The following is an 18,314-nucleotide window of genomic DNA, read 5'->3' as shown; positions in this document are numbered from 1 at the left end:
CTGAACATGGATTGAATTACCAGTGACTGTGGCTGCTTGAACAACATAGGGTTGCCACAATCTTCATGGAATCATCTACAGAAAGATCAGGGTGATTACTGACATAGGAGATGAACAATCAGGACTAGCCCACATGTCTTGCCTCTTGCTTTTTGAACTACCTCAGAGATCAGGACTTCTGCAGGAAAAGGCATTACAAATCTCCCCTGACTATCAACAGGGGACTAAAGGCTAAGGCCCAGAACAGAGAGATGAAGCAGGCCATATGCAGTTCCACCTTAGTGCAAAGAGGCCTATTATCAGGTAATCTCACTTGGTGCAAACTATATGAATGACAGAGGAATGGAAAAAGCACTAGATCTCTCCTAGATAATGAATCAACTAGAATGCTGAGCCAGCCCAGAATGTGCCAGACTTGTACAAAAATATGCCATCTGGTGCACCATAATAGGAACTTCCATATCATAACACCAAGATCTAGTAATTTCTACATCCCTTGTTTTGGGTGGTTAATTCAACACAAGAGTTTCTGACATTACTGGGACCATCTTTTTGTTTATCCAATCTTTTAAAGATTGAAAAACATGTAGAACAGCCTTCATTTCCAAGATTCTAAGATAAAATGTCTTCTCCTGTACAATCTAATCATTGCTGACTGTCACCAAGTAGGACATAAGAAGGGTCCCCCAACCTCACAAACTGACATCTGTGCTGATTGTGACTCCTGGTTTGGGAACTTTCAGGATGTTCCCACTGCCAATCTTGCCAATGGAGCAAAATATAGAAGATTTTGGTTGAGATCATAATTAGATGATTGAAATTACCTGAGATAAAGTGCCACTGTACCAACTTATATGGAGGCAAAAGGGATGGACATGACAAAGCAAGTCTGTCTCTGCATCAAAAAGGATAAGATGCTGAAGAATCTCTCACATCAAAACAGAAGTGTTGGCATAAATTGACTCCAGCATGTCAACAATCCAATCATAACACTTGGGAAGAAGTAGTAACTAAATACAGAGATGAACAAGATGCTGAGAAGAGGCAAGATATGAGTAGGTTCAAGTCCTGAACTAGACTCATAGTGCCAAACTGACAGTTGTACTGACCTTGTCATCTCAATTTTCATCTCTGGAGTGGCAATAAAATGGTTCTGTCAGCTCAAGTCTATAGCTAGTTTCAATTTCCCATTGGCTTTTTGAACTAGACAGAATCAGGAGCAAAAGCCTGGGAAGTTCAATTACTGAGTTGCATCCATCGGTCTGGACATGAAAGGGAATGATGAAAGAGGCAGGGGCTGATCAAAAAAAATCTGCAGACCTCTTAAATGACTTGGATACCCTAGACATTGTTTGGAAACAGGTCAATCCATGTCCACTGAAACAGATGGAGTCTGGTACCCAAAGGTAGGTTATAGGAATGTCGTTTTGTTTGTCCAGCCTCAACCTCTTTTATCATTCTCTTTCATGACATGTCCAAGAGTCACGCAAATGCAGTGAGAATGTTGGCAGCTGTCTCTCTAAGGAAAGACTGACATTACTGGGGTCTCAGATTTTGTCAAAAAGGTAATTTTTGTGATCTTCCAAATGTGGAAAATTTCTTAATGTTGGGTGTACATATTCCTGATTGGTGTTGACAGAAGCCTTGACTCTATATATATATATATATATATATATATATATATATATATATATATATATATATATATATATATATGTCTGATTTGCCACAGGTGGAGGACAGCAGCATGAAGGCAACAATGTGGTAAATTTCTACAATTGCCGCACTGATGCACTAAGGCTGTTCCCTCCCTAATGGAGATGTTATCATTGTTCTGTGTGCCTTCAATGTTTAGATACATCATGCCACAAGGCAGTGCCAATAATAAAATACTCACCATGGGTGTTGTCAAACTTGGTTACTGGATAGGCCTGTTAAACAGCCTTGCCATATCTAAAATAGAATGATATTCTGATGGTGAATATTGTGCTGAGGTGGCTACCTGTGTTGGAATGAATGGCTGGATGGAAGTATGTAATGGAAGGCTGGCAAAATATGTCATGCTAAAATGCCAAGCTGGATGGAAGGCCAGCCAGACCAGGGAGACTGAAAAACATACATGGCCATAGTGGATGGAACCATACAGCGGTCGGAGTCTGAAATCATTCAGCTCTAATCAGGAACTGCACTGCAGTTTGATAATCTGAAATCATTCAACTCTGATCAATATACTAATAACTGTGTTAGCCAGTTGGCTGGACAGGCTATTTCTCAGTTAGGATGGCATATAATAAACTGGTGTGGGTCTTGCAGTTGTAACGGCTGATAAAGTCAGATCGTAACCCCATGCAACATGCGCAGGCAGGTGGAAGGACTTGTGTTTAATGAGCTTTGAAATGGGAAAAAACCCTTCCCCTATATTCTTTAATTCACATGATAGACAATACATGGTGGCCGGTAGATCTTAAAGAGGAATAGCCTAGGAAAACCCTAAGGGAAGTTACTGGACAGCTTATTTGCATCACCACATTGGCTGACCACAATAACTAGAAAAAATGTGAATCAATATACCCTTAATTTGCAAAAATTATGCATATACACAGTATATCATCACTAAAACTGGCCAAATCATCAAAGTCTATAACTGGATGACTTGAAACACTGGGTAATAGCAACAGATTCAGGAAGCACACTTAACTGAGCTAGAGTAATGAATGCATGCTTCAAGAAAACATGTAATATAATGGTGACAAAATGGGGGAGGGGCTGCAAAGGAAGGTAATTTAAACAGTTACTTCCCTTTATATGATACATCATGTGAAACCCAACTTTTGCATCTTGTCAAGATGACTGGATTTGTGTGGTAGAAGAATTTTATCCCGTGTTAATGTGACTGGATAATGTTAGGGGTGAAATGATACATGTGTGTCTCATATTGATACGATTCATGATACTCAGCCTGCAATGTGATACATATCAATGCACATATGAACTTGATGGTCTTTCCATCTTTGGAAGGTAGGTGGTGCCTTTTCACATATGTTGACATTCTTGAATGTATTTCCAGTATGCAGACTACAGACAGGCATAAAGTCATCATATATTTATATGAAATTCTCATAGATGAGCAGATATCAACAATACTTTCAAACAGACTGCCTGCTGGTTGGAGTGAGTTCTATCCAACATTTTAGACCATTTAATAGGGGCTCAATATTTGTCTCTCTTTCTTCCTGCTCTATTTTCTTATAGCTCTACAGAAATCAACATCTTTGACAGATGTTACCTCTAGTGTTATAAGCAATAATCTGTTAATTATTTCTGAGCATACTATGCCCCTTTTCATCGTATCAATATTGTTCTTTCAGAAGGGGCATATACATAGCTAAATTTGTCAGCTTGAATCTTTTAGGAAACTGATTTTTGTGACTGTTATTTACAATATTCCAGAGATCACATATATTATCTTTTGGATACGTCTGCTGCAAAATAGGATTTTTCACCAAGATAAACTTCCTTTGTTAAGTCAGTAGTTTGCTGACTACTACACCTAATTTCTTATCTGTTCCATAATGTTGTATAAGGGTACATGTATTTAGTCCATCAATGCCTGTGCAGACAGAGGTATTAAAATAAATACATTTACTTCTTAACTGCATTGTTTAACCCTTATTTAATTCAATTTATCTTAACCCTGATATTGATACATTTATATGGTTTTGTAGCATATGATCCGCAGGGCAAATGTGATTACTAAAAAAAATGAAAAGTGCATTATATTTTTTAATTGTCTGTAATTTAATTAGGCTCAGTATTTTGTATTTTGTACATTTAATTTTGAAATACCACTGAAACAGTCATGCTATTTTTTGTGTATTTTTTGTGTATCCAGCATGTACACCTTTCTCATATTTAACACCATTTCAGGCTCAAAATGACCCACTGGTGTCTCCATTAACACTTTCCCAGCCCCAATAATCTGATATACTTCAGGAGTCAAGCTAGACTTGAATTTTAGGGAGAAGTGACTTCTCCTTTTGGACATAACAGGGAGAAGTGAGAGCGAAGCAACAGACGCAATATATATATATATATATATATATATATATATATATATATATATATATATATATATATATATATATATATATATATATAGGGGGCCCCCGAGTGGTCTAAAGTGTTTGCCGATACGGATCACTGCCATCTCACCTCTGTCTGCGCGGTTTGAGTCTCAGATTCAGCCAATGTAGATATGTGAGAAAGCATGCCAGTAGCTTCTCGTGGGTCGGTGGTTCTTTCTGGGGTTTTCCCAGGTTCTTCCTCCACCATTAATACTGGCCGCCATATATGGCCTATCGTGTGCTGAAAAATGGCGTTAAACCCCACAACAACATATATATATATATATAGTGTGTTCTCTTATCTGAATTATGCCCTCTATTTATCAGTATGCATATTTGCATTTAACACTGGATTCAAGCAATACTTTATTTTGAAGTTGAAAATTATCTGAGTTATTTTGGTCATGTGATAAAAGAGAATAGAAACTACACTGTAACAAATTTTAACTGAGTACCCAGATTATATTATTGTAAATGCAAGTTAATAAAAATGCTTAATTAACCAACCTTTATCAATTTGTAAAAAATCCCTGTACCATGTACATGAGGGATAAAGCACACCTGTCTGCAAATCATACCGTTTTTCCTCTTTTCTTTGTTGTGGATAAAACTTTACTGTAACTATTCATACATAACACAATAAAATGCATAAAATTACAGACATGGCTCATTTATAGTTGGTTTATGAACTAGACCCTTCTTTCCAACTGAACCAACACAAACGTGAGTCTCTGAGTGCATCTATTTTCAGTAGGAGTGGTTTCTGTAATGTGTAATCACTCACTTTGCTTCCTTACAATGGTCCATTGATAGGATTGCAAATTTATGGTTTATTCATTTGTCTATGTACTTGTAGTAATTTTAGGCATTAGTTAAATAGTATCTGCTTCGCTGTTTTTTCCCCATATTTTCACAAATACGATTGAAGTCAGAAAACAACTTTGACTGTACAAAAGTTCTCTGTTCTCAAGAATTCCACAACATAGCATTGTTCCATACATTTCTGACCTACGTATATGCATTTTAAAGTTAAATCTTAATTAACATAATACCTAGACTTTGCTTGCTCGGAATCGTATATTTTTCTGAATGCATCTGCCCAATGATTTGTGAAAACAGACAATCTAATACACTGGTACTTCCCAAACACAGCGAAAGCAAAAACATTATTTACCTGTTACTTGTTCACTTACAGTTTCAAACTAATTTTATGATGAAGTAGTGTACAAGAGGCAGTTAAAATATCCAAATCACTGATTCTGATCTTAAAACACTAATTGCTATTTACATACTATTGTTAAAACTTTGAAACAGTTTGTATGTTTTATCATCGAGGGATAACATGCGGGAATAGGGCAGTGATACTGCTGCGAACTTACTCAGGCAAGGGTAAATGGTCAATCAGCTATCAAAACACATCCCTGTGAATGTACAAGAGTTTGTTTATCAGCTTAATTAATATCTAAACTAGCCCTAACTTTATTGTTGTTCTAGGGTTTAACGCCATTTTTCAGCACAAGATAGGCCATATATGGCGGCCAGTATAACTGGTGGAGGAAGAACCCTGGATAACCCAGGAAAGAACCACCGACCCACGAGAAGCTACTGGCAGGCTTTCCCATGTACCCACGCTAGCCAAGCCTTGGACTTGAACATACGATGACAGAGGTGAGATGGCAGTGATCTGGAACGGTGAGCGCTTCAGACCACTCGGCCACTCGGGGCCCCAGCCCTAACTTTAAAAATTATTGTCATCATCACTATCATCAACAAGTATTTGCTGAATGAAATCGTAATGAACCATGTTGGGAATCAGACATTTTGGGTTTTCTAGGAAGCATTTATTTGCAAAACTTTCTTCAAGAATTGTTCAAATTACGCCATAACTTTTATTCCTGGGCATGTTGTTCTAATCAAATTTAGTTTCAGAACCATTTATGTCATGCTTGAAAAACCCAGACATGAAACAGCTGCTACCCGAAAAACAGATGTCTTGAGAAGAATGGTTAAATAAAAACTTTATACTTTGCTGAGCACATTTTCATATGTGGGACTTTCAATGAATTTGCAGGAGTTTCCATGTTTCGCTGTTCTCCAAGCGTACAATTCATACAAATTTTGCATGATTCACGCAATGGCACACCATGACAGCATCTCCACTTAGGTACCTGACATATCTAATGACTTTCCCTGTGAAGTCTCTCTTTTGCTCTGCCAATATGTTCTGTTTGTCATGCAGAGATCAAGCTACAGTGATTTCTGATTGGTGGTTATTGTTTAACCTTGAGCAAAGAACAAGCAATAACCATAAATGAGAATTCAATGTAACATATTCAACGTGCAACACACTGAAAGTGTGGCTTTCACATCAACCAAAGGAGTCAAGATACAATTCAAAGTATAAACTTCACGTGAAAGTGGTTATTAAATGATGAGTAAAGTACTTCATTATATACGTGGAATACTTTTGGAATGTATTGTATATGCTGACCATACTTCTGGGTTAAGATAATTAGCATGAAATGGGGGAGGGGCAGATTACGAACCATGTTCACTTTGTGTTAACTTGTTGACGGCAAGGGGGTATTCTCAAGGAATCTTTTTCATTTTTTACTAATGAACATGAATCCATGTGACTGCAAATGCTGTTCTAGATGGATTATAATTTGATAGAATAACAAGGCAACTAATACAAGTTATTCATCACTGCTGAAGACTAAACATAACATGCATACGGTAAGTATCATTTTGTATCGATTCTCTGCCTCTTGTATCAATATATGTATCATTTTAGCAAAAGTATTGATACATTGACATATCAATGAATCGTCTCACCCCTAGATAATGTATTTGACAGAAGAATCAAATAACAACACCCTTCCACAGGTAATATGAAAATTAGAAAAGGAATTCAAGACCAATTCTTCTTTTTCAATTCAAAATCTCTTATATTCGTAAGTTATAAGATTTTCAAATTTGCTTCTATGGCAGTTGAATTAGATGTACGATTGGCACCTTTTTTTTTATAGGACAAACCAGATATCACATGAAGCCTTTCACTGAAAATTCCATGTTGATATGACCGTCGATTGAGTAATGGTGATAACAAGATTTTGAAGACATTTAATATCTGAGCAGGACCATTTGAATTTAGGACCAACTATACATCATAAGAAGTCTTTTGGTGAAAACCCCATGTTATGACTTTCCACTGAGGAGTAGTGACAATAACAAGATTGTTAAGATGGATGCTGTGGTAGCCATATTGGATTTTGAGATGCACTATTTTCATCTGGGACCAGCTAGACATCAAGATATGTATGTGTGTGTGTGTCTGTGTGTGTGTGTTTGTGAAGTTTCATGGCAATCCTCCAAGTAGTTTAGGAGGAGTAGCATATAACAAACTTAGGGCAACTGACTGATGGACATCACATGATGGACAACAGATGATGGATAACAATCCATCCCAAAATCTCTTTTGGTCTATGACCAGTAGAGCTATGGATCAGGCTTGGGGGTGGGGGAAGAGGATAGAAAAAAGCCCTTATTCAACAAGTCCTTTACTTAAATTCTTTTTTTTTAAATAAAAAAATGTTATTAAAAGTTGTTTTATTCTTTTAGTAACAGCTGTTTAACTTCTAAGCATACTAGCAGGATTTGTACAACAGCCTCTAATACATGGATGAATTCTGTCAAATTTGGTCAAAGTTTGTTCAATGTCTTTTTTGAGAAAGGTCCAGTTTTGTATGTTAACAGCAGCCATATCTGAGAGAGGACTGGCATTAATTGTACAAGTTTAAAGGACCACATGTTGGGACACTTTGTGTCAAATTTGGTGAAATTCTGAATTTGACAGCTGTTTTTGAGAGAAACTGTGTAAAAGTTTTTCTTTGTTGGTAACGATGGCCATATTTGATAGCAGCCCTGCATAATTTTCACAAATTGTAGGATGCTTTCTGTCAAATTTTGGTCAGATTCTGTTCTGGGGTTTCCAAGAAGTTGTTTAAAGGTTTAATTATCTCTATTAATAGTGGCCATATTTGATTTGTACTAATAAAATTGACTGTTGGTACAAATCTGAAAGGTCTTTACACCAGGATGCTCTCTGCTGAGCTCAGCTGAAATAGGTCCTATTGCTTTTGAAAAGTTCAAAAAGGCAATTGTGGATAACTGATGATCAATGGACTACACAAGCCAAATGCAGAATCAAACCATAAGCTAATAGAGTAAACTAATGACTCTGGGTAAAAAAGAACCCAACCTGTCACGCACAGACAGGTACTCTTGATACAGACCAGGCATTTTCTCTCTTTGCATCTGTTTTAGCTCTGAGATGGCAGTTTGTTATATCCAGGAATTGCAGGCAATGTTTATTCTTGTGAAAAATTCCACTGTATTTAAACAGCAATTATGTAAATTTAAGAGGAACAAATAGTGTTCTAAATTGTATAAAGTTTGATAACTCTAACATCAATCCCTCAGTAAACAAAGATCACCCAAAGGACTTGCTCAGTTATGACACATAACCATCCCTTGCTGAGACTTGGAAAAAGTGAACAAACAGAAAATTCTAACTTTCAACCACCAGTGTTGAGTTTTTTTAACTTTCACTGTATTGGCCATGAGTATAATGAGTTTTAAAAGTTTCACTATGTAGGCCAGCAGTACTATGAGTTTTTAAAGTTTCACTATGTGGGCCAAAGGTACTGTGAGTTTTTAAAGTTCCGCTATATGGGCCAGCAGTATGATGATTTTCTAAATTTTCAGTGTATTGGCCAACAGCACTACAAGTTTGTGAAATTTCACTATATGGGCCAGAAGTACTATGAGTTTTTGAAGTTATGTAGGCCAGCAGTACATACAGTTTCTGAAGTTTCACTGTATGGGCCAGCAGTACTATAAAATTTTCAACCTTCACTCTGTGGTTCTATTTCCATAATATACTACATTTGATATGACAAGATTGACCTATATTTAAAAACTGCAAATTTAAGAAAAAATGCAGCTGTAGAAAATTAAATCTTTGGGGTATTTGTATAATTGCTGATAAATACATAACACAAATGTAATGAAAAAGATCCACTCATGTCACTTTGTCAAGCTGATATAATCTTAGATTGTTCTCTCTCAAAAGGAGTTTTGGGAGGTGTACAATATAGCTATAATTTTGGAGCTGTTAGAAGAAATTTTGAACTTGCCCTATACAAACACTTTATTTTAGATGCTTGAGTTAATTTTTACCTTGAAAACAGGTGAAGAGAGTTGTGGGACAGTGGGGCCATTGACCATACTTGAATCAATCTCACGATTCTGATTTACTGCAACTCCATTAGAAATCTGTAGTTTCGAACCTAAAACATAATTTACAAAGTTTATAGTTTAATAGCAAGTGACATAAAACAATTAATTATATTTTGCAGAATGGGGAAATTCTAAGAGTAAGTAACCAGTTAATAAATAAATAAATTAAAAAATAGATAAAGATGTATTCACAGACATGTATAAGTGTTGCACTGCTTGCATTTTAACTGTTCATAATTGGACATCTATAACAACCACTCATATAACATACAAGGTGATAGTAAAAACTCTTTTATATAGTTGAGTAGAATTAATGACAATTTTCCACCTGAATTATAATTTTTAAAACACTTAAATTTAACATCGCAAAATTTCCATATTTAAATGGACACATTTTCAAAAAATTAATCACAAAATGTAGAGAAAAAATAAAACTTTACTACACACACATATAAACAATTTTTTTAATGCCAAAAGAGTTTCAATAAAATCATTCTTTTTTAATGTGATGACTAGAATTTTACTAAAACTAGACCTCAAAGAACATTCATTTGTGACACATTTTCATGAAGACAGCCCAAAAAGGAAATGAAGAAAAATAAAAGTTAATATGATCTACACTACTTTTCTTACCTAAAATAAGCCAATAAAACCCTTCTAGTTAGCATGGACAATGCAATGACAACTGTCTTTATAAACTTTACTTCTCAAAATATATATTACAAATTGTTTTTAAAATGAAAAGTACTGATAAAGGAGTGTAAGAAAATACTGAAAACTTTATTGCATTTCTATACAAAATACTTACTTACTCTATAAAGTTTGAATGAAATCCTTCAAGCAGCATTGGAAAAGAAATGATGACAAGATTCTTCCTACACCCGTATTCTCCTAACACCCCCATTATTTGAAAATTGTTCATGAAATTTCCCCAAAATGTTGGTTTTAATGACACTTGTAACATATTACTGGCCATATCATGCTGAGAAATTGGGAACAAGGAGTCCTTCCCAAGGTCAGAGCCTGCTCAGGCTAGCCTGAATGGGTATCAACTCCATGCTGGCCTGAATGGGTATCAACTCCATGACCCTTGGATTGAGTATATTGCTCTATCAACCAAGCTATTGCAACTCCAATCTGAGAGAGAAGTTAGACAGTATTAAGCATCCATATTACGCCTACAAAGTTTCATTAAAATACTCAAAGTAGTGTAAGAGGAAAAGCAATTGAAAACTCAATTCCCCAAATACTCCTTTCTGGAAAATTTTCCAAAAAATGTATTCAAAATTTGGCCAGTGGATAAAAGCAGGACTTTACACACATTGACACCAATGACATATCCAGCCTACAAATTTAATCCTCCAATAAGTGGAAGAGTAGAAACAATAGCAAGCTTTGCCATGGATACTGATACAGTATCTCTACTCTTTGCTAAAGTGAAAAAATAATAAATAAATAAATAAATAAATAAATAAATAAATAAATAAGGCACCAAAATTTATAAGTTGAATTTGAAACCTAAGAGGAATCAATACAAAAATTGTCTGAAACTAATCCCTGGAAGAATTATATAATAAGATTAAGATGCATGCTACGTAGTAATTATTCTATGTAGTAATTATTCTGCTATTTTAATCAAGAAAAATTTGTATGTGTGATCATCCAATATAATTTGCTACTACATTTTTATCTGAAATAAAGATAATTTTACTGAATCAACTGTTTGTAGGACACATTTTTCCAGTACAGCAAGAACAGTTTTATCAACAAAATGTGTACATAAATATGACAAAACTTGCAAAAGTATTCAAATGGCACCAACATATACTGCAAATTTACTGAAATATCATATTGGAACACTACATATGAAAGTAAGCATGCATATAAAATTTCATTTGCTATAGTCAAGGAATAATTTTGCAAAATAACAAATTAACCAAATCACAAATGTGTTCACTGAACAAGAATGCCCTGCAACCCCCATTTCTGCATGGCTTTACAGTCAAATGTCTAAGAGAAACTTACCTCTATATAAATCTTAACCAATCTCACTGCGGCATGAAATTTAGGTTCCACTGATATACTTCTGCTAAGAATGTAGAACTCATCAATTCATAAAGAATGTAGAATTCATACACAAAACTATGTGACTATTCTGACCAATAATGCCTAAGACAAAGCCAAACACAAAACTTCATAAAAATAACTGAAGTCTGAATTTAAGGTTACAGTAATCTACTTTTATATGGAAACATCCATGCTAAATTTCATTTGTATACACTAAATGATTTTAGTGCAACTGTTTTAACAGTCTAGCTTGGGATGGACACATGAACATGGATATTGATAAGAAATAGTGAAAATCAAGATGCTGCTAATGCACATTACTGAATTTTTTATTTAATGGATGATCTGAATCTCCCATCATTTTTCTTTAGCAAACTTTCATTGAAATGCAAATGTCATGCAAATCAGGAAATGGAATGCAGAATGAATTAAAACAAATGCAGAATGAAGACAAATTAAAGGAAATGTGGAACAAATACATACAAAATGACAAACACATTTTGAAAACAACCAAGTACTAATATAAAAACGCACAATGAATGATAAATGAACAATGAATTAAATGTCAATGCATTTCATGAATGGGTTTGAAAAAGACAATTTTTTTTTCAAGCTATCAATAAACTTCCATGGCATGATAATTCATGACTTTGATTATTTACTTTGACAATTTGTTACAACTTAAAAGCCATGACATTGCTATTGTCGAAATAGACATAATACTACTGCCAATGATGTAAGGACATCAACACAGGTGACTGTGTCTCTATAATCTTTATCAGAATGAAATGGACTAAGAAATAAAATCTGATGACAAACACCCTATAACTATATATTTCCCTGATTGTTGATGGTTTTATTTGGTTGTAAATTCAAAGCCATCTTTCACTCTTTATACATTTGCAATTTCATAAAATCACACTTTTAATAAAACAAACTACAAAAGCTATTGTTCTCTACCCTTAAAATCGCTATCTTTAAAATGGAAAAGCCAACTTCAGTAAATTTATATCAAATTCATACAAGTGAAAACAAAAAGGAAACAATGGATGAAAGTGTTCAAAACAAATTCTGAAAGCACTGGTGGGACCATAAACAAAAATTAGATGAGATCACTGATGAAATGAGCACATGGAATAAAAATAAAATGCCATCATAATGCAAATGGAATGAAGACTTGTTTCAGGATGTGTATACAGTACAAGATAAAAGCCATTTTTTATATGAGAAAAGTCATTTTTCACTTATTTACAGTGTAATCAATGTGTTTCTTGTCATGTACATTCTGTTGTTTATATTGTGATAGCAAATATTATAGAAAATTGTTTCCCTGATCACATTAAAATGTGTTTCTTGTCATGTACATTCTGCTGTTTATATTGTGATAGCAAATATTATAGAAAATTGTTTCTCTGATCACATTAACATTAAGAATATAAGTCTGTTACTTCTTGAATCTAGCCCTTCTAAAAGATGAAAATTTGCCTTTTCTGTGTATATCACAGACCAGGAGAAGTAACTCTTGCCCATTATCTCCTCTTGCCATTACCTGGTGCTGCCAGTTATAAACTGAGTGAACTACCAGTGAGGATGCTAACATAGTGAGTTGGTCAGGAAACTACAAAGCTATGTTGGTTTAATTAGGTCTTGTGGTCATTTGTGCTTCAGGCATAGACCCACCAGATTCTTATTTTGTCTTGCACAGCTATCTCCCTGAGACAAAAACTCAAGATGGTTGACTCTTCGTGCCCAAAAACAATTTCTGTGATGTCCTGAGTCAAAACATCGTGTTTGAATGTGAGGCTCACAGGGATTGCTCTAATTTCATAAGCTGAAATCCTCAAGAGGTAACTTTGATCTATTAAGAATTCAGAGCGTGCCAAGTGAACAATACACTAAAGCCACAAAAACAGGACTTTAGAGATGATATCCTGCTTGCCCACCTTCATGGGGTGTATTTGCATGGCCGCTGCCCTAGACTCATCTACTGACTTAAGTGAGCATATGATGAATCTCTGATTTCCCTCTGACAGTAACCAGATTTTGACCATGAAGCTGGCTTGTATCACGAGTATGACCAAACCATCCAATCTGAACTGAAGATAGTTCAGTTTGATTCAGAGTGCATATAACTCACTCTGCAAGCTAAAGCTAATGCTATCAGGAAGCAGGTTTTCTATGATTTGATCTTCAGCAAAATGCCAGCAAATGACTCTGACTTCTATGAGGTGAAATCCTGAGCAGACTGCAGTTTGAAAACATGGTAAAGGATTCTGGTCTATTCAAATCAAATTGGCAAATAGGTCTGGTAGATTTTTATCATGACCGACATTTCCTGGTGTGGTGCCTGAATGAATTAGATATCAGAGAGTGGTAGTTTTTGATGGTAATTGGAACCAACATTTTCTCAGTGCAGAGCCAGAGAAAAAGTCTACCAGTTGAGGGATCAAAGCACTCAAAGGGACGATATTATTGGCTATACACTATACACCAGACCTTGAACCTGAAAATATGCCACTTTCCACATAAGCCTTCCACAATCGAGGGTCCAAGTTCTTTCTTTTGCAAGGCTGTCCTGAGAAGTGCCAAGCATGAAGGAGAAGACAGTCTGGGCAGGGGAGAAACAACTGCAATCTAGTTTATTTAAAAAGATTGAGTTTGACCATAATGTTCCTCAGTAAATCAGTTGCTAGCACAATTAGATCATGGACCCAGCACTTGTCACATCTGAGAGGAGTTATCAGAATTATCTTGCAATACTGACCACTGTATTTTCTGTATTAATGGGGTGATGGGTAAGCAAAGGCCAATAATCCCAAACAATTGACTGACAGTGTATCTACAGCCCAAGAATCCGGGACAAGTGAGACAAAGGTGGACAGATTTCGAGAAGGTTGATGCAATGAGGCTGTTCTCTTGGTTCCTATCTGCTGCTGACCATACTGAAGCCCAACAGCAAGTGTGCTCCCCAACCATATGTTCTGGAATCTGTACATATCATTTCTGGCTGGGGTTTCTCCAAAGGAATTCCTATTGTATGCCAACTGTGATGGTTCCACTGACACAGGAATGAATGTACCTCATTTGTGACATTGACTTTCTGGTGGAGTGAACTATAAAAGAGGAGTTTCTAACTAGGCTCAATCTTGTACACTGCCCTCATGTTCACATGCTACAGATCATCAAACCTGAGCATTTCAGTGCAAGAGTTCTTGTAATTCATCATCATTGGATTTCTAAATGCAGCAGCAGATCTGGTTCTGCTGGGCCACCTTGATATGCAGCTTTTATGAGTGACTGTGCTGTCTCAATGCTCCCCTTTTATAGTTCACTCCACCAGAAAGTCAATGTCAACAGCCTGAATTGCTCAGCCACATTAGCTATTGTAGGGTGAGCTGCCCTTTTAATGACCTGAGCAATTCAGGCTGTTGACTCCTGGGCTTGTACGTTGGCAGTCATTTCTGCCAGCCAGAAAATCTGCAATGAGGCCTAATCCAGCATCAAAGATGTGGCAGAAATGTTCTGAACCAGGTTTAATGTGGCAGGAAACACAGTCTTATCCACCATATTACTAATGCCGTTACATTCATATTCATTGCATTGAGTTCTGTATGGTAGGTGGTGTAATGTGTCCAGTACCAGTACAACAAAAACATGGCTGGTATCTGGTTTTCCGAAAAGAAAGCTTTAGCATTCCCATGTCACAGATACATTTGGACAGCTGACTGTCAATCTTCTTGAGTTTTGTTGACTAAGGAAACAGACAGAAGGTAGGAGACTCTTCCTTATCATTAATTTCAACCAACACTGACTTTACAGTGATGTTTGGTGGTAGGGTGTGGATGGCATTTTAAAGATGGCAATACTGAGTATATTTCCTTGATGGCAGCTTTACTAAACTCTGTCCTCTTGATAGTCAGATCAGAGAAGGGCTGTTGCTCAGAAGTATCTTCACACTCACTCATCTGCTTCCATCTGGAAATTAACCATGTCCTGAGGTAATGATAATGCAATGCTATCATCCCTAGATAAACCATGCCCTGAGGCAAGAATAATGCAATGCTATCATCCCTAGATAAACCATGCCCTAAGGCAATGATAATGCAATGCCATCATCCCTAAATAAACCATGCCCTGAGGCAATGATAATGTAATGTCATCATCTCTAAATAAACCATGCTCTGAGGTAATGATAATGCAATGCTATCATCCTTAGATAAACCATGCCCTGAGGCAATAATAATGCAATGCCATCATCCCTAAATAAACCATGCCCTGAGGCAATAATAATGCAATGCCATCATCCCTAAATAAACCATGCCCTGAGGCAATAATAATGCAATGCCGTCATCCCTAAATAAACCACTGCTAATATCCTGCAGGTAGGCAGTAAAAATAGGAAATGCAAACTCAGCCAGGTGATTCTGTTGCATCTGGGCAGATGGCTGTTTAGCCAGGAGAATGGTTGCACTGGTTGTTGGAATTTCACAAACACTTTGACTTAACAGGAGTCCTATTCTGTACATTGTTTTGTACAGAAATGAATCTTAAAAACTGGCAACAACTAGTGGTGGCAAGGGGAGGTAATGGACACGAGTTACTGTCCTCTGATTACATGATATACACAGACAAGAACATTTGTTTTTGTATTTTAGTAGGGCTGGAATTAGGCGGTAACAGGCTTATATTCCGAATCTTAATGTAATCAGAGAATGTATTCAAAGAAGAAATTATATTCTTTGTATCAGTCTATCACATTAGAACTTTAGTACCTTATTCCTGCTTAAAATTCAATCCCATTTATTTTTTCCTGGAATTTCAACAATATAATTTAGAAAACAGAATTTTCACACAAAAAAATATAATAATTTAGCAAAATCGAGAATATCTGTATTACTGATGACATTTCTTTAACCATTATTTGAAGATGGATTCAAAAAGATATAAATATGACTATTTAAAGAAAAGGAGGGTGACAAGTCAATACTGCATATACCATAACTCCTTAAGGACTTAACACCACATCATACCCTGCCAGAAAGAATGCATTTATGTCCTGACCAAACTGTAACATCATTAAATCTGATTACAACATAAACAAGATAGACACAACAAAAGACCTTTCAAAGTTAAGTTTTCTTAGCACGTGATTCATCTGTCAGGAAATCATTTTCATCTAAATGTCAAACTACTTTTGAGATGCATTTGCAAATCATGTTTCATTCCACATCAAAATGGATTTATATCAAAGACTTCCTAAACAATTACACCATTACACAATATAAATCATAATATTTTGATTTACTTATATTTTATTAATTCTGCCAATTCTACATAATGGCATCAAATTTTCATGATGTCCCATTGAAAAATATGCATATTTTACCTTTATTTTGCTATGAGCTTGAACAAAATGTTATACTTTGTAAATTATATGATTTGTAGATATACCTAAAAGTGGACTCTTTGGTTTCTTTTCTGTGACCCCATCTGCATTTTCTGAATGCTGCTGCTGGCCAGTGTCTGTGTTTTGTGTATTATTCAATACTGCGATGACTTCCTTATTGTCTCCTGCCAAATCAAGAGCTGTACTGCCAGTATCATTCCTGCAAACAAGTTCAAATCAACATGTTTTCATTCTTATTTCCCATACTCAGTGATGGCAACCACTCCGGATTTTGCAGAATTATTACAAAATTATTAACTAAATATTCCCCTGAATTCAGCTGACAAAATTTCACAAAATCATAATTAATTCTGGGGGATAGTTTAGAGTGGTACATTATCAGATAAATATAAACTGTAAAACAACTGTCTAATAAAGCAATGTGTACAATGTATTGTGTTCTATTATCAGATACAGATAAAAGCTTGAATATCATACTGAGGCAGTACTTAATGGTCTCTAGAAATGATATTTATGTGCAAGTACTGTACCCTCTCAAAATAGGACCCTTGATTTTAACCAGGTTCCATTTAAAAGGTGGGTATAGTTCTGGATCCCATTTTATTATGCGTTAGTAAAATTATATGTATAAGATACTTCATTATAAGGTGGTTGTACTACTAAACAAAGCAATATAGTACATGGACAATGTAATAATGAAGAGCAACTGTATAATAGGCTTTTCTCTGACAATATAATAACTGCTGTATCCATCTGTCACCTTCCATAATAACAAAACAGGTTGTCTATGAGCATACAAAATTATGTCTCTTTTGTTTCTTGTAGGTTATGTGTCCTTATTTATTACTACATTTCCTGAATATTCACAAAAGTATGTAAGAAGAAAACTGCATAGACAATAGCAATAATTTTTTTTCTAAACTTTCTCTCACCAAGGCAAGTAAAAATATGTATATAATGATGGTAACTTGTTCTGATGATATCTGAAATTAATTTACTTATATATAAAACATTATATGCGTAATTCATTTAATTATACTTTACAAAATATTTTACCAATGCAATTAAAAAAATTAATTTTACCTACACTGAATTCCTGAGACATTATTCACACATCAGGTTCAATTCAGACACAAAAATACTGACCCCTGATCAATTGGCCGCATGACATCTGCACCATATTTAACCAGAATAGACACTCCCTCTGCATTGCCTGCCCGCACAGCATCATGCAGTGGCATGTGGCCAGCAGCGTTGGCTACATTCACGACTGAACCATGGGCTGCAGAGATTAGAAAATAGAAATTAGAAATCTAATTTTTTAGCATGAATGTGATGATTCCAGGTAATTATATCTTGTCAAGTATAATTATCTGACAGATTTCTGATGTAATTAACTGACAAAAGTTTGGTCT

The 18,314-nt window shown here is 35.5% G+C and overlaps 1 protein-coding gene across 1 annotated transcript in view; it reads right to left on the bottom strand.

The window, feature by feature from the left end:
- The window catches only part of LOC149805105 (uncharacterized), a 97,262-nt gene that overhangs the window by 60,360 nt on the left and 18,588 nt on the right, over nucleotides 1-18,314 (bottom strand). Inside the window, exons 5-7 of the mRNA XM_089947392.1 lie at nucleotides 18,046-18,181; nucleotides 16,944-17,098; nucleotides 9,366-9,475 (exon numbers count right to left, since the gene is read on the bottom strand). Of these exons, the coding sequence (XP_089803518.1) occupies nucleotides 9,366-9,475; nucleotides 16,944-17,098; nucleotides 18,046-18,181 (401 nt within the window). The remainder of the gene's footprint in view (nucleotides 1-9,365; nucleotides 9,476-16,943; nucleotides 17,099-18,045; nucleotides 18,182-18,314) is intronic.

Source organism: Sinohyriopsis cumingii, chromosome 2 (assembly GCF_028554795.1).
Source record: "Sinohyriopsis cumingii isolate HCF-2022 chromosome 2, ASM2855479v2, whole genome shotgun sequence".
Taxonomy (NCBI): Eukaryota; Metazoa; Mollusca; class Bivalvia; order Unionida; family Unionidae; genus Sinohyriopsis; species Sinohyriopsis cumingii.
Note: the sequence above shows the minus strand (reverse complement) of the source record. Positions and strands in the feature narration are given on the sequence as shown.